At 38.5% G+C, this 26,686-nt stretch overlaps 1 protein-coding gene across 2 annotated transcripts in view; it reads left to right on the top strand.

Annotated features, from left to right (window-relative positions):
- The first annotated feature begins 212 nt into the window (after positions 1-212).
- Positions 213-26,686, top strand: part of ago3 (argonaute 3, RISC catalytic component) — a 42,470-nt gene continuing 15,996 nt past the window's right edge. Inside the window, exons 1-5 of one of the 2 annotated variants that reach the window (XM_004911571.4) lie at positions 213-1,177; positions 15,605-15,776; positions 17,800-17,920; positions 18,637-18,845; positions 21,563-21,699. In XM_004911571.4, coding sequence (XP_004911628.1) covers positions 1,159-1,177; positions 15,605-15,776; positions 17,800-17,920; positions 18,637-18,845; positions 21,563-21,699 — 658 coding nt within the window. In that variant the 5' untranslated portion in view covers positions 213-1,158. The remainder of the gene's footprint in view (positions 1,178-15,604; positions 15,777-17,799; positions 17,921-18,636; positions 18,846-21,562; positions 21,700-26,686) is intronic. The other variant, XM_002936224.5, reaches the window with a different exon arrangement.

Here is a 26,686-nt window from a genome sequence, read left to right as displayed (position 1 = left end):
CAAGAACTGAATAAACTCCTGCATTTAATCCTATCCCAAGAAAACAAATAATGCTTCCCAGCGCAACCCAATACTCACTCAATAGCACGCTGTGCCACTACCTTTAACAAGCCATTCTCTCCATAGCATCCCCGAGTAACCACTGAGGAGCGAACTCACCCATAAGCTACTTATACAGGCGTTTGAAGAAGGCGCCGAATGTTACGTGTTGGAGACGTCGCCACGTCTTCACGTGTTTGTGATGTCACTCGCCATTAGCAACTAGGAACTAGCAGCTACCGTTACTCCCGGCGTCATGTCCGGCCTGAGTGGGAGGGTGCAGGCATCAGAGTCTCACTCCTCCTCAGTAGTGGAGGAGACAGGAGGACCGGGCGAAGTCAGTGGCTGCTGCTCCATCAGAGGCAGATAACATAATTTGTTTGGCTGACGTGGACGGAAAACTTCACCAATAAACTCCTAGCTGTTGCCCTGTCAACAGGAGGACCCCCATACTCCTCGGCAGCCAATAGCGACCAGGTGCTCTTACTCCGCTGAGGTGTTGGAAGAAGTCAGCCAATCGCTTGTTGGCTTTCATTGAAAATTAACACTCTGGCAAAAAGGTAACCAATCAGGGGCGGCAGTGGGGTGCACAAGAAGCTCTCACTCCGGTCGCTGGAGTATGAGTCAGCCAACCAGCTTTTGGGGTTCCCCACTCAGGCCAGTGTGGTGGAAGTAAGCGATGAGGACTTGGAGGTGACTCAGCCAATCACCAAGGCAACCGCCATTGCGCTGCTATCCATTCTCCCCTCCCACTTGTTCATTCCAGCCAATTGCTGCTCAGCTGTCAAGCTCTTATCACAAACTCCTGTTGTGAAAACAGGCAGCCAGGTGACTAAATCCCCCCCAGCTGTGGAGTTGTGTGACAAGCCAGCAGGAGAAGCCAAGAGAGAGCCCCATTCTTAGAGTGACTACTACACTACACTGCCAACTAGCTTTCCTCTATCTGCCTGCAAAAGCTCAGTGCCATTGGTTGTTGGTGGCTCAAAAGGGTCTTGTCTTTGGGGGCAGTAGGCCCCAGTGCTTAGGGTACTCCAGGAGACAAGAGGAACTCTTTGCCATCTCTTTTCTACTCCTCATTGGGAGCTACAGATTCGGTGAAGCGTCCATTGACCTCCATGAATGGAAATCGGAACCGCAGGTGAGGAATAGTTTGCTGTTCTGTTAACTCAACATTCTGTCAACAGCATTCTGCATTCTGGAACCTCTGGAATTGATTTGATAGTGTATAGTGGTAATGTCTAACTGTTGCAGAGGTAGCTGTGGAAAGATTAGCAGAGTGTAGTCCAACAGCTTGAGGAAAGTTAGACTTTTTTTTGGTGCTGCAACTATACCCCATTAGTCCCTGTCATTTCTCATTTTTTTCCTGCTAAATACACATCCAACAAAGGGGCATTGCTTGTTTTTCTCTTTTTTTTTCCAAAATGTATTGTTGCACTTAATCATTTGGCTATAGACTGTGTATTGAACTGTAGGTAGACTACAAAATGCTTCTTTGTTTAAACCCCATTGGAAGCATTGCAAATAAAAAACAAGTTGCCAAAGTGTTACCTGTGTTGGATAACTGACATAAATAAGTATTTCCTTTCCTTAACCATGATTGTCAGTAGTCCATTAATAGTCAACTTGGCACCATAATAACAAATATATAGTAGTTGTCTTGTGCCCTAGCGCTAGCAAAAGATTCACCACAGCTGTAAAAGTCTCCTGCTTCCACTTTCCTTTGCATTTATGCTGCTGATTGTTGAGAACAAAGTAATGCATCAAATAAGGCAGTGGTTCCCAGACTGTGGAGCTGATGCCACAAGGGAAGGGGGTGTTTCATGACCTGTATAAAAGCTCTTGGCCTTCAGCCTCATTCTTTTATATGTATGTATATATGGTCCTAAAACCTATAATATGCTTATATTACACATTTTTCACAACATATAATGCAGGAATGCTACTCCTCTTCACTGCCTTTCATCTGACAAAATTGTCAATAATCCAAGTCCAATAATCCTTAATCTACCATATGCCTGATCTAGCCGTTTAATACAGCTTTTCTGTCAACTGTACAATTGCTAATTAAGGGGTTCTCTCTATATTTGTACATATAATTGCTATTAAGTAGTATTTGACGGTTTGTATTCTCTGCACTCTTGGCCCTGACTCCTGAAAAGACCTTTGGGGACCTAATTTCAGTTACATTGTTTATTCCTTTATGTTTTCTGGGTCTGATTCTTAAAAACAAACACTGATTTAATGTTTAGTTAAGGTCCCCTTTACCACTTTCACTGGCAGTGTATTTGTTGTACTTCTATTGACGGTTTTTGAACATTTTGTGCTCCTTCATTTTAGGGGCCTTTACTGGGGGTACTTAAGTTTATAGGTTTTAAAATATGCTAGAATGTTGGTATAATTTCATTTCTGTAACAAGATATATCCTTCTAAATAGCTAAAAAATAAAAAAAAATCCATAATGTAAACACATATCAGAGACATCATTTATTTTATGCAAATAAATACAACTGATTTGGAAAGTACCATGTACTGAACATACCAATACCAAATATTTATAGTTTTATGGAGTTTCATGGATTTCTCACCCAAAACTTTCATTGGTACACTACCAAATTTCAAAGCACTGGTCCAGAAATCTGCATACTTCAGATTTCAAGGCCAAAAATTTGACTAACAGTAGGTTCACCCTAGAAAACCATGCATTTTTGGGAAGAACAAATTCTGATGAATCCAAAATTAGTAAATATGTCTCTTTACTCCAAACTACCAAGTTGCAGTGCTTTCCTAGAGTTATCAGTTTTTAATTTTTTTTAAAAAATTTCCTCAAAGCTTCCATTTGCAGAATCTTATCTCACACATGATGGCCAATGTGTATAGGTTTACCAAAGTATGTGGTATGTAGGGGCCCCAAGATGAAGACACTCCATATGGTCAATCATTTATGTCACTTCAGCTACTGTGAGAAGAGTAAAGCTACAAAAAAGTTTCGACCATAAAGCCAAATATTTTTGGAAAGTAGACATTCCCCCAAATCCAAAATGGGTACACACATATTTCTAATTCAAAGTACCAAACTGCAAAGCTTTATTAAAGCTGGCGGATTAGATATTATTTCAAAAAATCACCTCAAAGAATCTAATTTGTAGCATCTTATCTCCCACATATCATTAGATAAAACATCCTAAACATGAATGCATAGGTTTACCTAAGTATGTGGCATGTAGAGGCCCTAAGATGAAGATATATTTCCAGCTTCTTCAAAATCAACACATTTACATCATTTTATGTGGGGTAAAGCTAAAATAAAGTCAGTGTACCCTAGTAAAAAATGTTTTGGAAAATATTTTAAGATTTCCCCGAATCCAAATTGGGTACACATCTTTCTAATTCACAGTACCAAACCGCAAAGCTTTCCTAAAGTTGGCAATTTTCCTCAAAGCTTCTTCTGCGCAGCATCTTATCTCCCACGTATCATTATCATTAGGTACCAAGATAAAACTTCCTAAATTTGAACCTCAGGGGTCTACTCAACAGCTCTGATGCCCAATGTGTATAAGTTTATCTAAATACATGGCATGTTAGAGACCCCAAAATATATCTTGTGCATACTAATTTCATGGCTTACAAATTTACACTTTTTCATAAACGCACCACGAGTTTATTTGTGGCAAGAGCTGAAAAAAATTATGGTGATCCAGGAAAACAATATATTTTTGGAAAGTACATATTCTGGTGAATCCAAAATGGTTAAACAAAAATGTTGCAGTTTGCTACGTTAATCTCGTACATTTCTTACATACAAAAACAAATCACCCTAAATATGAACGCCAGAAGTCTATTGAAGAGTTTGATGCCCAATATGCATAGATATACCAAAGTATATATGTACAGACCCCAAATGAAAATGGTGCATATAAATGTTCATGCTTTTGCAAACAAAGCCCCAACTGCATATTATATACTGTAAGACCCCTAAATGTACAGAGATTCCCAGAAAACCATATATGTGATGAATCCAGCATGGGTAAAGGCACCTTTATACACCAAAGTAACAAACTTCAAGGCTATGCTAAAAAACACATAAGGAATAATAATTGTGCAAATCAATCAAATAGCAAAATGATTCAACGGTGTAATTAATGGTCAAAATGCCTGATCCAATAGTCACTCTGCCAAAAGACAAAAGGGTAAAATACATTTAAAAAATGAAGTAAAAAAAAAAAAAAGCTGAGGTTTGTATATACATGTGTGTACGCTTCTAAAAGTTGTGCGAATGTGTGTGTATGTGTTTATATAAGTGTGCAAAATAAAAAAGCAAACAAATTTACTAATCTTTACTAAAAGTTGTATGTAAGTGTATAACAAATGACCTCCTTTCGGCTAAAGCCAAAAAACACTACTCGCTACTAATACTTCTCGATCTCTCTGCTGCTTTTGACACTGTGGATCACCCTCTTCTCCTCCAGACTCTCCGCTCTCTTGGCCTTCGTGACACTGCCTTATCCTGGTTTTCATCTTATCTCTCAGATCGATCCTTCAGTGTCTCTTACAATGGGGAATCATCTTCTCCCTTGCCTCTTTCTGTCGGGGTTCCCCAAGGCTCTGTCCTGGGCCCCTTACTATTTTCTCTCTATACCTCCTCACTTGGCAAAATAATCAGTTCTTTTGGCTTTCAGTACCACCTCTATGCTGACGATACTCAGATCTATCTTTCCTCTCCTGATCTCAACCCAAAGCTTCTAACTCGCGTCTCTTCCTGCCTGTCCGCTATCTCCACTTGGATGTCCCAACGTTACCTTAAATTAAACCTCTCTAAAACTGAACTGGTTCTCTTTCCCCCATCCAACGCCCACATTGTTCCCGAGGTATCTATAACGGTTAACAATTCTGCCATCACCCCATCTTCCCAGGCCCGGTGCCTTGGGGTTATCCTTGATTCTGCCCTGTCCTTCACCCCTCATATCCAATCACTTATCAAATCATGTCACTTTCACCTAAGAAATATCTCCAAAATCCGATCATTTATCACCCAAGATGCTGCCAAAATTCTTATTCACTCTCTTATAATATCTCGCCTGGACTACTGTAACTCCCTATTAATTGGCCTTCCCCTCCAAAGACTGTCCCCACTCCAGTCCATTATGAATACTGCTGCCAGGCTCATACACCTCTCCAACCGCTCCTCCTCTGCCATCCCACTCTGCCAATCCCTGCACTGGCTTCCCCTACCATCCAGGATAAAATTCAAACTAATGACCCTCACATTTAAAGCAGTCCATAACTCTGCCCCACCCTACATCTCTGAACTCATCTCTAGATACCATCCAACCCACTTGTTACGCTCCTCTACTGACCTGCTCCTCAACTCCTCTCTCATTCCCTCCTCACACGCTCGCATTCAAGACTTTGCAAGGGCTGCCCCCCTTCTCTGGAATTCGCTCCCACAAACTGTCAGGCTTTCTCCCAATCTCTCTGCCTTCAAGAGATCTCTAAAAACACATTTATTCAGAGAAGCTTACCCTAATCTAGTTTAGCAACACCCTGTGCCACACCTCTCACAACTCTGGTCATGCCCATTCCCACACCTTGTGTCTCAACCCTTTCTCCTTGTAGATTGTAAGCTCTTTTGGGCAGGGCCCTCTTCACCTCTTGTATCGGTAACTGATTGCTTTATATGTTACTCTGTATGTCCAATTTATGTAACCCACTTATTGTACAGCGCTGCGGAATATGTTGGCGCTTTATAAATAATTGTTAATGTAATGTAATATATAAGTGTGTAAATAAAGGCCGCTTATGTTTGAAGCTGAAGGGAAAATCTTACAGCTGGAGGAGTCATGGAAACCTGTTTTTGCAGAGTGCTATGCAGCAGGAAGTCAATGGGCATTGCTAGGGGAAAGATGAAGGCAGGCAAAGCAGCAGAAGTGTGATCGCATAGGCTGGTGGAGGTCAGCCCTTCAACAACTGCATCGCAGAAACGACATGACAGCCCTAATAGCCTTGTTCCCTAGGGGGCTCTCATGGCTCCAGACTCTATGCAGAGGTGGAAAAGCCACTAATGCAGAGAGAAACCTTTATCTGCCCAAGAAGAAAGATACTACATGCTTGGTAGTTAGAGCATTATTTTACTGCAAGCATATAGTACCTACATGCTTGGCAGGTAAAGGATTAATAAACATTGTTGCGTCCAAAATATTTTTCTTGCTAACAGCTGTCTTTTGTTAACACAAGTAGGGTGTCTCTCCATGATAGGTATGGTTGGAATTATAACTTTAAGTCTAGAGTAACAATAAGCTGCATTAGTCACCCCATATGACTCAACACTCCTTTGCTGGGAAGAGCATGTTGATATCATTAGACATGCCCATCAGTATGCAACTACTGTCAGCTAAATATATAACCTTGTAGTACACTTCATTTGCATCAACATCAGATATTGAATGTGTTATCCACAATGCTTGATACTTGGGGTATTCTGGATAAGGTGTCTTTCCTTAAATTAGATGGCTACAGCTTAAGCCTGCTAAAAATAATTTAAACATTAAATAAACCCAATAGGATTGATTTGCAACAAATATGGATAGTTTCTGGATTATGGGTTTTCGGTTTAGGGAATCTCATACGTGTACAAGTAAGTTGTTTGAGTTAGTATTTCATACCAATTATGGTGTTGGCCTTTAATGTCCAGGCTTTATCCAGTGAACTCAAATGGTAATATGCTAACAGTATTGTATTTATTTGTAATACACAAAAGCCATGAATATCCTGTAAATTCTATCCTTAGAAATGGTGCTTAGTTATGTTATTATTTATACTTGGTAGTTAGTGATGTAATTTCTGTCACATGACTCACTGAGATTTGTGTATCACAATAAATAATGACCCCATGTAGTAAAATATGAGGTTATTAGAAGTCACCTCAGAAATGCATGAATTTTACAAAATATTATAAAATCTTATAATATCCTTATATTTTCAAATAGGGGTACTTTATTAACTATATAATATAATACACAAGAGCAATGAATATCCTGTACATTTATGTGTATATATATATATATATATATATATAATATATATAATTATATATTAGTCCATAGGGTGCACACCATAATTTGCAGCAACGAAATCTGGGTGCTAGTACAAAAAATGCACTGGAACAATGACAGCGCTCCTAGGATTTAAAGAATTTAAACTCCAGACTCTGTGTGAGACCAAAACGTAGAGTAATAAACCTTTCTATTTTTGCATTTACGTTTTGCTCACAATTATTTAAATATATATAATAATGTCATCTTTCATTAGCTGTTGCTTAAATTTCATTTCCAGCGTCCCCCCAGGGACAGCCAGTGCTGGAGAACCTCAGGGTGAAGATAACATAACTTATTTATAGCATTACTAAGGGTTCCCATGATATTACTCTTTTTTCCCTTCTTATCTGTGAAACTTTCTTCTTGCTTCTGGGCAATGTCTACGCTAGTTTTTCATGTTAATTACTACAAAATTCAGGGACTTCAAGCAATCTCTTTTCCAGAGCGTATTAAACATGGGACAATTGTTTTTTGACTGATTTCTGTGTAATAATAAAACAGTGCCTTGTACTTGACGGTAATTAAAGTGCATACATGCATATTGGTGGCAAAGCAGTACTGTGTTTTTTTTTTAATTCTTTTTATTAAACATTTGTAAAAAGTCACAAGTTATTGACTATACCTTCCAAATGTCCTGATTTTGACAGCTCAGCCTGCAGTCCCGGATTCTAATTGAAAAGTCCCTCTTTTCCCTTTGATCTCCTGCACTGAATGCACTGTTCGCAAAAAAAGATGCAAAGTTTCTCAAACTTAATTAGAACCCAGAATACTTCACAGTCACTGCCAGCAGTTTTGGACAAAGCGGAACTTCTACTGCCAGACAGTTTTTGAACATTTTGCACTGTTTTAATCTAGGGGCCTTTCCTCGGGGCACTTTTAGTTTACCCAAGAAAACAATATATATATTTTTTTCAGGACAACATAAGCTTTTAAAATAAGGTAGAATTTTTGTGTAATTCCAATTCTGTAAAAAGATATAGGCTTCTAAATGTCTAAAAAATGAAAACAAATAATATTTTACATAATATAAACACATACACCAGAAACAAAAATTAGTTTATGCATGAAAATACAACTGATTTGGAAAGTCCCATGTCTCCTGAACGTGCCAATACCAAATATATATAGTTTTATGGAGATTTCTCACTTGTATAGGTCAAAAACTCCCAGCAGTACACTTCCAAATTTCCAAAGCACTGCTCCAGAATGCTGCATACTTTAGATTTCAAGGCCAAAAATTCCACTAACAGAAGGTTTATGCCAGAAAATTATACATTTTTAGAAAGAACAGATTCTGGGGAATCCATAATAGGTAGAACTGTCAGTCTATTCCAAACTACAAAGTTGCAATGCTTTCCTAAAGTTATAGTTTTTTTATCAAAATTTGTGAAATTTTTAAAAAATCGCTTCAAAGCTTCCAGACTATAGTATCTTATCTCCTACAGGTCATAAAGTAACCAGATAAAACACCCTAAATATGAACGCCAGGGGTCCACTGAACCATTTGATGCCCAATATGTATAGGTTTACCTAAGTATGTGGCATGTAGGGGCCCCAATGTGAACATACCCCCATATGATCTGTCATTTCTGTCATTTTAGCTTCTGCAAAATCAACACATTTACATCATTTTATGTAGAATAAAGCTACAAAAAGTACATTCACCCCAGAAAGCCATATATTTGTGGAAAGTGCACATTCCCCTGAATTCAAAATGGGTACCCATGTCTTTCTACTCCAAAGCACCAAGCTGCAAAGCTTTCCTAAAGTTGGCAATTTTAAAAACATTTCCAAAAATCCTCTCAAAGCTTCCAGTTTGCAGCATCTCATCTCCCACATATCTTTAGGTACCAAGATAAAACACCCTGAATTTGAACGCAAGGGGTCCACTGAACAGTTTGATGCCCAATATGTATAGGTTTACATAAGTATGTGGCATGTAGGGGCCCCAATGGGAACATACCCCCATATGATCTATCATTTCAGCTCCTGCAAAATCAACACATTTACACCCTTTATGTGGGATAATGGTACAAAAAAAGTACACTCACCCCAGAAAGCCATATATTTTTGGAAAGTACAGATTCCCCCGAATCTAAAATGGGTTCCCATGTCTTTCTTCTCCAAAGTACCAAGCCGCAAAGCTTTTTGCTTTAGGGAAAAAAACTAAAGACAAAGGGGTAAAAAAAAAAGTAACAAAAAAAAAAAATTGTGTTTACATGTGTGTACACATCTAAAATTTGTGTGACAGTGTGTAAGTGTGTATATAAGTATGCTTAAGTGTGCTAGAGTGTGCAAAATGGGAAAAAAATATGTGCTAAATTGTGTGTAAGTGTGTGTATTAGGAAAATAAAAAGCACTTACCATTAGAAGGTCCCAGGGATTGCAGGCAGAGGTCCTCTCTGTAGCCCTCGCAGCACAGGAAGTGCGTGGGCGGCGCTGGGGGGGCAAGGAGCAGGGGAAGACAGAGGATAAGCAGCAGACGCAATGCAATCATGTCTGCTGCTTGTAGGTCCATGCTGCGATCGCATCGCTGGACCGACTTGCCAGCCCCCTTGGCTCATTGCCGAGGGGGCTGGGGGCACAGCTGACTCTCTGCAAAAGCCGCCGGTGCAGAGAGAATCGCGTTAGTACCAATAACGTAGGTACTACGTTGTCGGCAGATAACTGCTTTTTTTAAAACAATGTAGTACCTACGTTGTTGGCAGGGAAAGGGTTAAAGAGCAATTTCTCCTTCATTAACAAAACTGTAAAAAAAACACCTAAAACAAGAACACAAAGCCCCCAGAAATGTATTCAAACTTTACTTAAATAAAGTGGATTTCCAGCACACTTGTTGGAAGTTTATCAGAGGGGTGCACGCAGCATCATATGTTCACCTCCACATTCCTTCAAACTTCAATATATCAAAATTGATCGATATATTGACATTTAAACTTCACTTACCCTACCAAAATTTGGAAAATGGGAGTGGTATTTATGGGGTGTGGTCACAAAATGGGCGCAGACAAACATTTTTTGCCGCTCTACGAGTAGCTTTCCTTTTTGTCCCTCTTTATATTTTTAAATGTTGGGAGGTATGATTTGCGGTCCAAGTTGCAGAAAGACATCGTATTTCAAACCCCTCTGCTGCCATTAAATTTAGATAATAGATCCCGCACCTTTGGTTATTATTCCTCCTGTCGCTAGATTCACGTTTTTGTATGATCACAGATGTCTGCCTACATGTAGTTTGGGCAGGATGTGCACATGTGTTACTTGCCATTTTGTGTGCTCTGTCTATGAAACAACAACATTTAATTTTCAAGTGAAACATACCACTTTATATGGGGGGGAGAGATTGTGTTTTGCCCTCCCTCCCACAGAGGTATACATCTCTGGAAACCTCTGGATTATCTCTTTTGCCATTTTATGGGCGGCTGGTTTGTTTACCCTCCTGTATTCCATTGTGTAGTTTCAAAATATTCGCCACAATTTGTGCATCCTATTAATAGGATGCAGGTCTATGCAGTAAGACTTTTTGGGACCAAGCTATTGTAAATAAGACCAGTACGAGTTTGGGATCCCATATCCTGAAACGCATTATCCATAAAACTCTGTATTAAGAGAAGGCCGTCTCCCACATACTCCATTCAAATGTAAACATTTTTTTCTCTGTAATAATAAAACAGCACCTTGTGCGTGGTCCCAACTATGATACATTCATCCTTATTTGAGGCAAAACAATCCTGTTGGGTTAAAGTAATGTTTATATGATTTTTAGTAGAATTAAAATATAAAGATCCAAATTATGGAAATACCCCTTATCTGGGAAAACCTAAGGTCCCAAACATTCTGGATAACAGCTCCTATGCCTATATTCATATTTTATTCTTATAAAGCATAGTTGGCCAACATATTTTTAATCCAGCATATAAAAAGTGTTTACTTGCAGGTGGTGGTGCATGACACAGAGCACTCCCTGTGCATCTGTCACCCCTTCCCCAGGGTTGTTTTAGGTATGGTGCCACCCTAGGTACCCGCCTTAAGTGTACCCCAGCATGTGAAAGTGATGTCTGTTCTGCTACCAAAGCTCAGGATCGCCCTCAACCCCCCCCCCCCCCCCCCCCCCCAGATTTAGTGCCTGGCAGTGGCTGAGGAGAGTTTTCTGTATAGAATCTATTATATAGGCACCCAAGAGCCCCCCTCCCCAAAGCTGTCACCCAAGCCACAGTCCCTCAGGTGTCTTGCCCTTCCCATAGAGATATACAGGAAAAAAGCTGCCTCAATAGACAGGTTTATGGACCACTTTATACATTTTTCACTGGGCTGTGAGGGACATTTTTTTTTTCTGGTGGGTGGCGCCAATTATGTTTTTATTTCTCTTTCCAGCTGTTTCAGGACTAAATTTCCTTGTATGCTACATCCTTAGGTAGATAGTTTGCCAGCTGCTGGTGTGATGCTGCTTGCTGATTGTGTTTTGCTGCTAGAGATCCAAGTGTGTGGGTACGGCGCTCACAAAGCCCTCTCTGATTTTATCAGTGATAGAAACATTCACTCCATGCTCTCCATCACTCAGTGTCTTATTCAGAGCTAAACATTGCTCTTTGCTTCTCTCATTCCTGCGCCCCTGAGAAAGCAGCTTGTGCGAGCACTTGCTTGTAAAAACAGAAGCTTTTCTTCCAGACCATATTTACCAGCATCACTTACTTGGGAAGAACATGATTCACTAACGAATATTTGAAAAATGAATCAGATGTAGCCTCATCGCAGTTAGTCATCACTATTAAAGTTACTATTAAAGTCCTCAAAGTGCAGCATGGCATTTTGTATTATACAGTATTTATTGCAAAAAAGATTTAAGGCTTTAAAGAGGGAGCTAATTTTACTTAAAGAAGTAGCCCTTGAAGAGGCACAAACAGCCCCACCAGCTGACTAAACAGTGACTGACTATGGCATCTTACAGCTGCCCCTCTGCCTTTTGCTGGAATCCATCCTTCCATCCAGTCCTTCCATACCCCTGCAATATTTTTCTATTTACCCCCAACCCCACAACCACATTCATTTCCCCAATTTAGCTATTCACCTATTGTGCTCCAAGAACTGCAGTTGGCAGTCACCATCTTTGTCCAATGCTCTCATTCTTCCTTCTTGTTTAGCATTTTAGATAGAGAAATCCCAAAAAGACATTCCAAAAGTTCAACTGTTCCAGGTGGTATTTCATTTATTAATTTGTTACAGTAGTCAAAAAATGTTGGTGTGTTGGCAGCAGCCTTGTTTTTCTCATCAATCTGCACAATTAGTAGAAAAGGCTCATTATACCAACCAGTAACACAGTTGGAAAGGAATACAGGTATAGGATCTGTTATCTGGAACCCATTATTCAGAATTCTCCAAATTATGTGAAAGTCAACTCCATTTTAATACATTTCATGACATTCCACTTATGTATGTGACCGGGTGGTTAGTGAGCCAGACTGAAGGTAGCCAAACACGCTAAGATCCGCTCGCTTGGCAAAGTCGCCAAGCAAGCGGATCTTCTCCCGATATTGGCAGCTAGAATCGGCCTGTGTATGGCCACCTTTAGACTTAATCTCAGTACTGAAGTTCCTTATATCTCCAGAGAGAGTATTTTAAACCCTTTTGTATTTAAAAAGAATTTTTATTAACACCCAATTAACCTAGAAACTTTTTGGTCCCCCTAAAAATTTTTAAATGGGGATTCTACTCAACCTTTATGGCTGCATAAAGGATACTTTTATTTTGTGTGTGAGTGTTACCTTTTTCTAATTGAGATACCCTCCAATTTTATTTTTTATAAAAAAATAAATATATATATATATATTTTATGTAATGCATTTAAAAACAAAAAACCTAACTGGACCGTAGGCAACGCCTGCTGAATGAGGGAAGCCCCAGTTAGTCACTGGTGACCTTGCTGGCAGGGAAGGTTTTGATGCTCTGATAAAGTGGCATGTTAGATGTGCTCTGGCAAAGCATGGGATCCAGCACACTTGCTTCATTATGGTTCACTGATTCCCCTCTCTGCGCAGAAGGCATTTGAGGCCAGGATCAGGGAAAGTTCATTTTGCTTATGAAAGGGAAGTGAACTGTGTGTGTGGTAGGGGAGTAGGGGGATGGGATAAAACAGGAGAGCTTACTGACACTACATCCTTACCAGCAACGCTAAAGGGGCAATTTTTAAGGCAAAATATATAAAAGATTACTTTTGCTTTTACATAAATTACCATCAGTTTTTTTTTTTCAGCTACATATATGTATAAATGTATTTTAAGACACCTTTAATGAGAGCATTGTTCAGTTAAGTGTAGAAAAATAACATATTTTCCACATTGTTTTATATCCTATTCATGCTGTAGCTGAGATTGGAGGGCCAGTTGTTGCTTTAAAAGGGATTTTTGTGCCATACCCCCCCAACCTCCAGCTTTATTATTAAACACTTAAGGAACTGCAAGAAAAAAGCTGCATTATTGGCAGCTCTTCAGGCAGAAATATGCCCTTTGGTTAGCAAGTACCCTCGTGTTCTAATGGCTTGCATTGTGCTTGGCATTTGTCCACATTACCTGTTGTTATTTGTACCACAAAAGTATCGATTTCTGCCTAGTTTCATTTGTGTTTGAAACCCACAAATTGGTTCATGTGTGATTACATGGCATCAAAGGCATGAAGATCAAAGTCAGCGATAGGCAGTTGCTGCCTGGCTCTACTAAAACAGCATTTTACCACAGAGGGCATTGATGGGCAGGCCATACCTAGTAACTTACAGATATTTCTGCTGGTTTTTAAGAAAGTTTGTGTATTGTGGTTTGAATGCTGTGGTTCCTGAAAGAAGTGGGCGGAAAAAAAACCCCTTTTAAACAAGAAGTTTTGGTTAAAAGCACAGGTCTATTCAGAGGAAATTCCAGTCTGCCTTTAACGCATCAAGACCCCCCTTTATGAGCTCATTTTTCAGCAATGTGTCCTATGCCTTCACTCCCAAAATTTACAGACTGAATCTTAAAATATCTATGCATAAATCTGAGGCCCACTTGAAGGAATTTCTTCCCCTAAAGGGGCAGTCCCAAATAACAAGAATACATTTAAACACAAGATCTATGTAACTGACTTCTTCTGTTTTATATCACATTTACAGGAAATAAAATGAATTTGCATTTTCTTTCTAAGTAGTTCATTTTCAGAATATGATTTTGACAATTTTGTGAGCTTATAGTGTTCTAAAATACATTTTAAAGGGAAATTAGTCATTAATATACAATGTTCAGTTGCTTTCATAATTGTTTGCCTGATCCAAATTTTTTATTCCTAAATCCTGAACAACCTTGCATTGCCCCCAAGCCTTAGCATTTTTTTCTCTGCCAGAAGGTTAGCTTTTCTTTCCTTCATTTGTATTGTCAAACAAGCATAAGGCTTTCTGAATAATTTTTAGTTATTTAATTTTAAGACATAATAATATTTTTCACTACCATATGGGTTTCTATGCAGAAAATACAAACTGCTTACAAAAAAGAAAGTGTAATGGTGCCTAAATGGGTTACGCACAGGTTCACTTTTCACAGTGTATTTGGCTTCTATTTTCTATACTGCATTGCACATGCAGTATAAAATTGCCACACCATGCATCTATCAGCTATCATACATCACGTGCCTGTTGCAAATCTGTGTGCAGAAACCATTTCCTAAAATTTTTCCATCCTTGTATTGTATTGTTTCTTAAAGGAAAACTATACCCACAGAATGAATACTTACCCAACAGATCATTTATATTATGTTAAGTGACCTAAAGTATCTTGCCAAACTGGAATAAATACATTACTTTTCCCTTGAGCCACCATTTTGTCACATTTTGTCATCACATGACCAGAAATAATGCAGCTCTAACTGTAACAGGAAGAAGTATGGAAGCAAAAGACAGAACTCTGTCCATTAATTGGCTGATGTGGCCTAACATGTTTGTATGCACCATGAATCCTATGATCCCAGGAGGCGGCCCTTAATTCTTAAAATGCCAGTTTTCTATTTAGGATTACCCAATAGCACATATTTCTAAAAAAGTATATTTTTATGAAAATAGCTTATTTAAATGAAGCAGATGAACATATAAGCTTGTTTATGCAATATATTTTTATAGAGACCTACATTGTTCGGGGGTATAGTTTTCCCTTAAGAAAAAGAGAGAGCTGCATATATTTGTGTAACAGTTTGATATGGGTGGTATACAGTATTCAGGAATTGATATGTCTATGTACCTATTTTTTTCAATATGTTAGCACATTTAAGTTTTGCTACCAGTATCTTCTTTCTCCCAACTTCTCTTTTTTAGTGTACTATTTCACTGTCTATAACCTGTCTCTGTGGGCTCTTCTCCTGTCTCTACATGTTTGTTTGCAGTATATGTTAATGTTTATTAATGAATGTTATCCTTTTAATAATAAGAAATCAAATCTAAAAGAGGACATCTATTTAATCTATTACAGGACCCGTGGGGGCTCAGCCCTTCTTCATGGTGCCCAGACGGCCTGGATATGGCACCATGGGAAAACCCATCAAGCTGCTGGCCAACTGTTTCCAGGTGGAAATTCCAAAGATTGATGTCTACCTCTATGAGGTGGATATTAAGCCTGATAAATGCCCTCGCAGAGTCAACAGGTACAGCTGGTGAAAGAAATAACCTCTCTTATACCAAGACTTTCTCAGTGTGCAGTTTATGTACAACAGTGATGGATAAGTATATATTACAATCCTGGTTCCTAACTAGACTTTGTATGTTGAGAGTGTATTAACATTGCTTTACTCAGTCAGATGTGCATTTAAATTTGCCAAGTCATCTTGTTTTTATATTTGCTTTATGAAATATGCATTTTGCTCATGTAGAAAGAAAGTTGCATATTGAGATGTACTGCCTCTTTAGTTAAGAAATATGCATTTATATACAAATTTATGAACTCAAAGTCATTTCTGAAAATGTTTTTTAAAAAGTCTATTGATGCTGTTTATATAGCATCAACATATTTATGTAGATTTAAAGAGATACATTTTTCACTTCAGCTTTTGCCTCAATGAAGCTTACAATCTAAGGTAATAAAGTGTAAGGTCAATTATTTCAGAGGCTGGTATATTTTTTGGAGTATAGGAATAAACTGGAGTATCTGAAGGAAACCCACTCTGACACAGGGAAGACATAAAAATGTTTACAAAATACATTTCACACCAATGCTTGTGTATTGAAATCAAAGGTCAAATATGAATGCCCTATGTCTCCTTTTTATTACACTTTTTTAAATCACATGAGTAACACAAACCCTCCAGGTGCAAAACAGTTGTCATTTTGGGTGATGGGTAATGGTTTTATATCAAGCTGTGTAAAACCACACTATGCACCATTGCCTCTGTGGTTGGAATTTTATAATTATTTGCTTAGCTATGTATATCCCTGGTATTCCACAAAGAATATATAGGTGAAGAGCTAGGTGTTTTCCAGAGTATGCTTGATTTTATAGAATGTTGCATCTAGGGGTTGACAGAAGTCCTGCCAGACCTTGCAGTAATTATCTCTTAAAATGAAGTGCATGGCTAGAAAAGGGCCATTCATCCATCTTAATTATTTGGACAGCCACTAATCTCAATATTTAAAATCATATTTTTGAGCTTCCCTTTATATATAGTGCATTTATTGTTTGGTAACAACAAAAAAATGGAAAATACTCCTATGTTAACAATTTCTTCCAAACAGGATGCTCGGAAAACTCCTTAAATAGATGGAGGGAGGGCACTGATGGTTTGATTGGTTAATGTAGAAGTCAAGGGATACTTTATTCCTTTTTTTTCTGGCAAAAAATGTAGTTTTTTTTCCCAAACAGAATGCATGCTAAAAAAAAATTTCCCCATATTTTTCAATTACTACAAGACTTGTTTAGACTGAACATCAAGTTCACAACACATAAGGTAAATATGAAACATAAGCAGAATAGATCCAAAGATAAATCCAAAAGACAGGCAACCAAATGTTTAAATGGAAAATCAGTGGTTATCTCAACGCCAGGAATGACCACAAGCGCTAGGCAACCGCATTTTGGGGTGAATGATGAGGGTTACTTCCCACTTCTTTATATTTGATTGCTGCTGCTTTTCCTGGCAAATTGAAATTCAAAACCTTGTACTCAAGCCACAAAGTAGACTATCAAGTGTTCATGTACACATGCACCATTTCCGGAATTTGGCTAATGTGGGTTTGAAGCTCTGGACAATTGAATGTGACATTTTTTAATACACAGTTCATGAAAAAAAATTTTATGTGAATTTTTTTTGTGTGAATATCCAAAAGTAAGGTTTGAAATGATTTTGGTATTCAGGCAAATCTTTTGAGGTGCATTCCATATTCAGGTGCTTCCAACAATTATAGAATTGGTGCAGCCCTACTTTCATGGCAGCATACAGTGACAGGGGTAAGTGTTTGTTAAAATGATTCAAATCTAAGCCTTTCTCAAGCATGGGAACATATTATTTTGAGTCAGTTAAATAGGATGCATTGTATGGTAAATTCTCCTTTAAAATGGTGCATGTATATAAAAAATATAGCTGTGCAATTGCTCAGTTATGTTTGTATCAAACTCATTTTTCTAAATCTGAACAATTATCAATTCAGTTTATTTTTTATTTATTTTTACCCTAGGGAGGTTGTTGATTCCATGGTTCAGCATTTCAAAGTCACTATATTTGGGGACCGCCGACCTGTTTACGATGGGAAAAGAAGCCTTTATACTGCCAATCCTCTGCCTGTAGCATCTACTGGGGTAAGGAAGGTTGAAAAATTGACCATTAAATTGATCATATAAAAAATGGCATCAGTTGTACATTTAAAGCATTGCTCCTAAGTCATTATAAACTTAAACACTAATGCTTCCATTGACTTGATGGGAACTACTGAGCCTAGACAAGATCATAGAAGCCCCTTTTTCCTGCCTGTGGTGCAGGGGTGCACAAGGGCAGTATCCCATAAAAAAAAATCCTAACATATCCCAATATTAGTCTTATTTGGACTTCTACCCATAACAACTAATCTTTGTTTGGGTTTAATTAGACTAATGAATGGAAATGTCCGCTTGATAAGTGTCACAGGTTTAAAGACAAGAATTATTGGACTACAGCTTATAGTGTGTATAACTGGAGAACAGGCAGGGCAATGCAGCAAAGAAATATTTACAATAATAATTACAGCATTATTTCTGTATGTGAGGATGGAAGATATTAATTTAAAGGGAGATAAAGGCAGACCTGATTTACCCTAGTCCATAGCAACCAGTCAGCAGCTTTAATCTTGTTAGCTTTATTCTAGTGCAGTAAGGCCTACTGAAAAGGATGCGAGACTGACCAGATAAGGTTGATTTATAAAAACTTAATGTTTAAAATAAGCTAATTACTTACTGATATTATTACTGGTTCATGTCTTTCACAACACATTTAATGTTAGAAAACTACCTGCTCTTTAATGCCCTTTATTTGTTATCAGGTGGATTTGGATGTAACATTACCCGGAGAGGGGGGAAAAGACCGTCCCTTCAAGGTTTCAATTAAGTTTGTCTCAAGGATAAGCTGGCATTTGCTGCATGAAGTTCTGACGGGTCGGACCCTTCCCGAACCTCTAGAACTGGACAAACCAATAAGCACTAACCCGGTTCATGCAGTTGATGTGGTGCTACGACACCTTCCCTCCATGAAGTAAGTATAGGGTTGTATTTCTCACTGCACAGTTTGAAAACAAAAAAATGTACAAGTCTCACTGCTCCCTTCCTAGGTAGTGCACTATAATGGTACCAGGTATCAGTAATGCATTTGATCAATATTTATGCTTGGACAAATTGCATGTATTAAATCATGCACTATGGTGTAGGTGAGCAGAGAATCATCATTATTTATCTTCAATATCTTGATCAGCTTCCATTGTACTGTCACAGCTAAGATTGCCAGTTGCTTTCATTAGAAGGATTTGATACTTGCTTGATGAAATATTAGAGATTAGGTTTTACTAAACATTAAGGGAATAAATTGTATGTTAAAGTGTTAAAGGAGAAGGAAAGGTAGAAACTAAGTAAGCTAATATTGTTGGCACCCCAGAAATTTTTCCAGAAAATCAAGTATTTCTCACAGAAAAGTATTGCAATAACACATGTTTTGCTATACACATGTTTATTCCCTTTGTGTGTATTGGAACGGAACAAAAAAGGGAGGAAAAAAAGCAAATTGGACATTATGTCATACAAAACTCCAAAAATGGGCTGGACAAAATTATTGGCACCCTTTCAAAATTGTGGATAAATAATATTGTTTCAAACATGTGATGCTCCTTTAAACTCACCTGGGGCAAGTAACAGGTGTGGGCAATATGAAAATCACACCTGAAAGCAGATAAAAAGGAGAGAAGTTCACTTAGTCTTTGCATTGTGTGTCTGTGTGTGCCACACTAAGCATGGGCAACAGAAAGAGGAGAAGAGAACTGTCTGAGGACTTCAGAACCAAAATTGTGGAAAAATATCAACAATCTCAAAGTCCATCTCCAGAGATCTAGATTTGCCTTTGTCCACAGTGCGCAACATTATCAAGGAATTTGCAACCCATGGCACCGTAGCTAATCTTCATGGGTGTGGACGGAAGAGAAAAATTGATGAAAGGTTGCAATGCAGGATAGTCCAGATGGTGGATAAGCAGCCCCAAACAAGTTCCAAAGAAATTCAAGCTGTCCTGCAGGCTCAGGGAGCATCAGTGTCAGCGCCAACTATCCGTCGACATTTAAATGAAATGAAACGCTATGGCAGGAGACCCAGGAGGACCCAACTGCTGACATGGAGACATAAAAATGCAAGACTACAGTTTGCCAAAATGTACTTGAGTAAGCCACAATCCTTCTGGGAAAACGTCTTGTGGACAGATGAGACCAAGAGCTTTTTGGTAAAACACATCATTCTACCAAAAACAGAATGAAGCCTACAAAGAAAAGAACACAGTACCTACAGTGAAATATGGTGGAGGTTCAATTATGTTTTGGGGTTGTTTTGCTGCCTCTGGCACTGGGTGCCTTGAATGTGTGCAAGGCATCATGAAATCTGAGGATTATCAAAAGATTTCGGGTCGCACTGTAGAGCCCAGTGTCAGAAAGCTGGGTTTGCGTCTGAGATCTTGGGTCTTCCAGCAGGACAATGACCCCAAACATATGTCAAAAAGCACCCAGAAATGGATGGCAACAAAGCGCTGGAGAGTTCTGAAGTGGCCAGCAATGAGTCCAGATCTAAATCCCATTGAACATCTGTGGAGAGATCTTAAAATTGCTGTTGGGAAAAGGCGCCCTTCCAATAAGAGAGACCTGGAGCAGTTTGCAAAGGAAGAGTGGTCCAAAATTCCCGGTGAGAGGTGTAAGAAGCTTATTGATGGTTATAGGAAGCGACTGATTTCAGTTATTTTTTCCAAAGGGTGTGCAACCAAATATTAAGTTAAGGGTGCCAATAATTTTGTCCAGCCCATTTTTGGAGTTTTGTGTGACATTATGTCCGATTTGCTTTTTTTCCTCCCGTTTTTGTTCTGTTCTAATACACACAAAGGGAATAAATATGTGTATAGCAAAACATGTGTTATTGCAATACTTTTCTGTGAGAAATACTTGATTTTCTGGAAAAATTTCTGGGGTGCCACAAATTTTGGCCATGGCTGTATGTACATACAGCCATAAGCACTTACAGTAATTCTGCGCTGAGTCCTCTATCAAAAGAAACACAGGATTCTTGTTTCATTTTTTGTAAACATGTTCTTAGAGTATCTGGCTTCCTCACAGAAAAATCCTTCATTCTGGGCCCAGAGTCTGTGCAGTTCTCTCCTCTCTCCCCTCTCCTGCTCTCCCCTCCCATAAGAATTCATAAACTCACCCCCCCACCCTTAGGAATGTGTGATCTGAGCTATAGCTAGACTGCGAACAGGAAGCTGTGAACACCAAGGTAAAATGGCAGCTGCAATCAGAGGTATGAGGTATGAAAGTTTTCTGCAGAATAAATATAGTGTTCTAGGTGGCACTAATGTGGCAAATCTATTGGCAGTAAAATGCCAAAATGACTTTTCTTCTCTTTTAAAACTCATTCAGGGCACCACTTTACATCAGTGGTCTACTGTTTCTCACCATGGTTTCACGTTTGTCATAAACAGCAAAAAGGCCTTATGGTTTTGATAGATTGTACAAAAATGTCAGTATCATATGCACTCACTCTTATATGTATATTCATTTTATGAATAAAGTTGCTACAAATCTACCCCTGTAACAAAAACAGACAATAATTTATTTGTAATTTGCAATTGGTTTTCTTGTACGATGAAGAATAGTTCTATTAAGGAAGTGTTTCTAAAGTTTCTGCATGGCTGTTTTATTTTTCTTACTCTTATGTATATTTTTAAAGGTACACCCCAGTAGGACGTTCCTTCTTCTCAGCTCCTGAGGGTTACGACCATCCTCTAGGAGGTGGAAGAGAAGTCTGGTTTGGATTTCATCAGTCGGTACGGCCTGCCATGTGGAAAATGATGCTCAATATCGATGGTAAACGCATTGTTTAAAATTAAATTTACTTGCCTTTTTGACAAAGTCATGCTTGGAGTGTATTAGATCTGTTTATTCAACAGACAGAGAGCTTATTTGACATTACTGTACATAGGGAGTTTGCATTGATATCAGTACACACCTACATATTTTTTATCCTGATAATATTGAAACATTTTGGGCCCACACACAGTCTGATGTTGGTATAGTTTGGCTGAAAAGCTGTCACTACCAACTGCCTTCTCAGTATCTTTAGTCTTCTCCATATGAGAAAGGAAATGCAGCTTTTATTAAAGGAGAAGGAAAGTCATTTTGGCATTTTACTGCCAATAGATTCACCACATTAGTGCCACCTAGAACACTCTATTTATTCTGCAGAAAGCTTTATAAAAACCCTAGAAGCTTTCTCTGTTTGTTTAGGATTGCAGCTGCCATTTTAGCTTGCTCTTCCTAGCTTCCTTCTTGCAGTCTAGCTGTTATAGCTCAGATTACACATTCCTAAGGGTAGAATTTTCTGATAAAGCTTACTTAGTTTTTACCTTTCCTTTTCCATTAAGTTAATGCTTGATTTCTCTGAAAATGTAAAGTTTTTGGGGGTAGTGTTAACAGAGTTGCTTTAGACCATCCTAGCTAACAGCTGTCAAAGTATTTAGTTACTGGTGGCGTTCTAGCATGTCTGCACCTTCTAGTAAGGGAGGTGTAAATGGAAGATATGTTGGTTTCTGTATCCGCTGAAACTGATCTTGCATAAGGTAGAATTACCATTCCTTGATAGTTCATTCCCCAGCCTTGCCACTACTTGTTTTGTTTATTGAATTTATTGTATTTGCTATTGTATTATGCCTCTAATAACATTACATGTAAATCAACTATTGGATCCAGACATATTAATATGATCACTGTAATTTTTTGCTGGTAGCACATTACCGATAATGCATTTAATGCCTAATGGTGGCTATACACAGTAAGATTCGCTCGAGGTCATCAAACGAGTGGATCTTCTCTCAATATGCCCATCTAAAGGTGGATGAGTTTGTACAGAAGCCCAAAACTTAATGTACAACATTTCTACCCTACTTCTCTAGTTAAGTTTAGTTCTTCTTTAATTTCACTTGGCTGTGGCCAACTATTACTTATAGGCTGAGTTTGAAGTGTTGAGAGAGGGTCATACACAACTAAGGAACAAAATGGATCTTCATTCAGGTGAGTCCCCAGTTGGTCTGCACATAGTTCCAAGGAATATCCAGCTGCTGTTAACCACCCACAGCACCTTGGGCAAATTCTAATTCATAAAAGTGAACCATGTACCATCTATTGTAAAATATAAGGATATTATAGGTCATCGAGGAGCTGCCATATATACCATATGGATTACCATATAAAGGCATTAGGCTGAAGGTTGAGTGCTTTTATATAGGTCATGGAACTACTCATACTTTACAACAGGGGGTACATTATTTATTTTAGTATTATAAATAAATTATGTTATGTGGAGGGGAAGGCTTCTGAAGCTTATGCCTGGGAGCAAATGGCAACTGTTCAAAGACCAATCAATAATATAGGTGAACCATCATTTGCCGATAAGCAAAGCACTTATAGGCATTTTCTTTAATCTTTATGGGTGAGAATAAAATAATTTTCTCTGGGGACCAGTAAGATCTAGTTGACACCAAGAAATTATATTGGATCAAAGTAATTAAATATTGTGTACTGTTGCCCTGCCCTGTTGCCCTATAGAAGTCTTAAGCAAAACACAACTTTTACCAGTGCAGGGCAACAGTACGTTATATTTTAAAGGGGATGTAAAGCCAGAAAACAGTATTGCATGTACTGATTGTAAAGCTAAAAAGTAGCATATTTGCCCTTCGGAATGCAGAGCAGTGCTGATAATTTTCTTTCTAGCCCGGCCAGGAAGGGATTCCTGTGCACAGCTTTAGGAATAGCTTTAACTGAAGTACATTACAAATATAATTCTTTTTAGATTTACAATCGGTACATGCAGTATTGTTTTTTGCTTTTACACCCCCTAAATGATGATGCAGAGTTTTGCACCTAATACTACTGTCTGTGGCAAATCCTGGGGGTGTGCCAGTGTTTCTAAAGCTGGCCATACACTAAGGTGGGCAATATCAGATTGATTCAATCATTTGGCCCTCAGTGTATAGCCATCTCAAGACAGTATGCAGGAGTTAAGGAAGGCAGAATGATGAGCAATAACTGCTCATGACATAGTACAAAACAGTTCTGAAAAAAAAATCATATTAATTGAAAGGCTACTATTGATTATTTTAATAAATAATAATATAATTGCAAAATAAAGATGTTGCTTTCTTTAAATGCCTAAAATGGTTTTCATCAAAATTCTTGTGCTGGAATATGTTATCTGGGCTGCTTGGGGCCTAGGGGTTCCCAGGTAAGGGATTTTTCCTTTAATTTAAAATCACCATACTTTAAGTCTACTAAAATGTACTTACGCATTAAAAACTCAAAATCCTCAAAATAATAGGTTTGTATGAAAAATGGCATTTATTGGAACTTTCTGGTTAATGTGATTTCAGGTAGTAGATCCCACAACACCTCTTACGCTGTGAAGTTAAGTGATAGACATGTATATACTCCAAGCAGCGGCTGCTTCTTCTTCCCTGTGCTTGAGGCACTACACTGAAATTTTAAGATGGATGGGTAAAATCATCTGTATAATGTCAGCGTGATACAGGAATAAAGTAATTAGTGGCTTACATCTTTGTTAACAAAGAAACGACAAAAGGATGACAAAATCAGTGCTCCCAAACTCACTGGGCTATTTCTGTGCTTCTAAGTACAAATTGTACCAAAGTAAAGGAAGTAATTGGAAACCATACTAAGCCTACACAAATCGCACCAGTGGCCGTGACTCACTTTTTTTCCTGCCAGGTTTTTTTGTTTTGCTTTTCTAGACTCTGCTCTTGGAACTCACTTCACCCAGTTACACGCTTGTGCATTCCTGGGATGTGTTTGTTCCGATCTGCTGCAGTCCTTTCTCGCCAGCCAAGCCTGAAAGCAGCAGTCTTCTATGTTTGCTTGTTGCGTGTGCCCTGGCAGTGCTAAGCACAAAAGCAATCCCAACTTTTCCTACATGTGTTTCTATTTATACTTTCACTACTTGGTCTTTAGGGCTGTAGCTAGTGTTTCTGCTTCAGAGACTACTTGTTCGGCATTTCAGACAATTCATTTTTATTCTCATATTTAGCCCACTTGCTGAATTTAAGAACTGGATTTTGCATTGGTTTATGGGTTTATGATAACTTCCTATGGTAAGAATGTTTCCAGTGCACACATCATTCATGACAGCAATACATGCCTTATGCATATGTAAGATAGTGACTTTGGTAGTAATTAAGCCTAGATTGTTTATACAGGTATGGGATCTGTTATTCAGAATGCTTGAGACCTGGGGTTTTTCCAGATAACAGGCCTTTCCATAATTTGGATCTCCATACCCTAAGTCTACTAAAAAAATCAAATAAACATTAATTAAACCCAATCTGATCGTTTTGCTTTCAATGAGGATTAATTATATCTTTGTTGGGATCAACTACAAGGTTACTTTTGCTTATAACAGATCTCATTCCTGTATTGTGAAATACTTCTTTTGCTGGTTTAACATAACACTACAAAATGTCTTTTATAGAGAAGATGAAAATGCTACTTAATTAATTATATACATGGCAGAGGTTTATACATATGTATTTGGTCATTTATAGGAATACTGAAAAATATGAATAGTTATAATATTCATATTTACAAATGGGTTGTATATTAAGCAAATTCCACTACACCCCGTCACTTTCATAATATTAACTTTTTCTTTCTTAAAGTGAAACCAGTTGTTCTCAGGGCTGTGCAGAAAGGCCATTAAGACTCCTTGCCCTGTAGTGATTAAAGTCTAGGTTTGGCTACTAACATTTGTTAGTCTAGTCTAGTGACCCAAAACAACCAATTAGATATTTGTTCTTAAAGAAACAAAACCTGTTACTTGTTGATTGGTTTCTGGCACACCCCTTATAATATTACCCTGTAAGTGGGTTGCCCCAAGGCCATGGGGTGCTGAGGCAAGACTCAAACCGCGTCTAATAAATAAATGCAACTAAATCAATGAGCTAATCCTTGTTTGATGCTAATGTTCCAACACGGGTATGGAGGGTTTCACGTGGGAGGAAGTATTTATGTTGTATGTAAGGGTATTATTTATATAGCGCTTTACTCCTCTGGGACTCAAGGCAGCCTTTATAGGTGTATTAGTATGCTGGGACCAGATAAGGTGACTTGTCCAGAGTCACAAGGAGTTCCCCCAGGGAATGGAACCAGGGTCCCTAGCATGAGATCCCACATCAAAGGCTGATCACAAACTCTAAGCCAACTCCTCCAACTGTTCTATTCCTTCTGTGTTTCTTAGGTTAAGGCCCCACAAGGTGAGTCGTCAGCCTGAGTAATAAGTGCAGGCTGACAATACTCCCGTATGCTTAAAGATTCTCATTGTGCCTGTACCCGGAAGCATTGAATCTGCCCAGGTGAAGGCAAACGCAGCCGACATCCACCAACTAGCGGGACTTGCCGTTTGTTGGTGGATATCGGCTGCATGTTGGTCTCGGGTTGATTCGATGTGCAGGCACAACAAGAAGAATTTTCAAGCCTACAGACGCTTGTGGGGCCTTACCCTTAATGTATAATTAGTTTCTCAGGGCTCACTAACACCCACATTGGTAATACAAAGCATTAAAGTATGGTTTACTACATGACTTTCAGCCCCATCGCCACTAACTTACAATGCAAGTATGATATAGAAAGTATTTCTGAAGGCACAAAAATTGCCTGTAAGTCTGCCTGTAACACATTTTTAAGAGCAGCAGCACTATTTTTCACAAGCTATGTTTAATGCCACTTACTTAGTTTGCCAATTTTCATTTAGCATTTGCCAGGTATTTGCTTTGAAAACCTTACAAATATA

Source organism: Xenopus tropicalis, chromosome 2 (genome assembly GCF_000004195.4).
Source record: "Xenopus tropicalis strain Nigerian chromosome 2, UCB_Xtro_10.0, whole genome shotgun sequence".
Lineage (NCBI taxonomy): Eukaryota > Metazoa > Chordata > Amphibia > Anura > Pipidae > Xenopus > Xenopus tropicalis.
The sequence above is the reverse complement of the archived record's forward strand: the minus strand, read 5'-3'. Positions and strand labels throughout refer to the sequence as shown.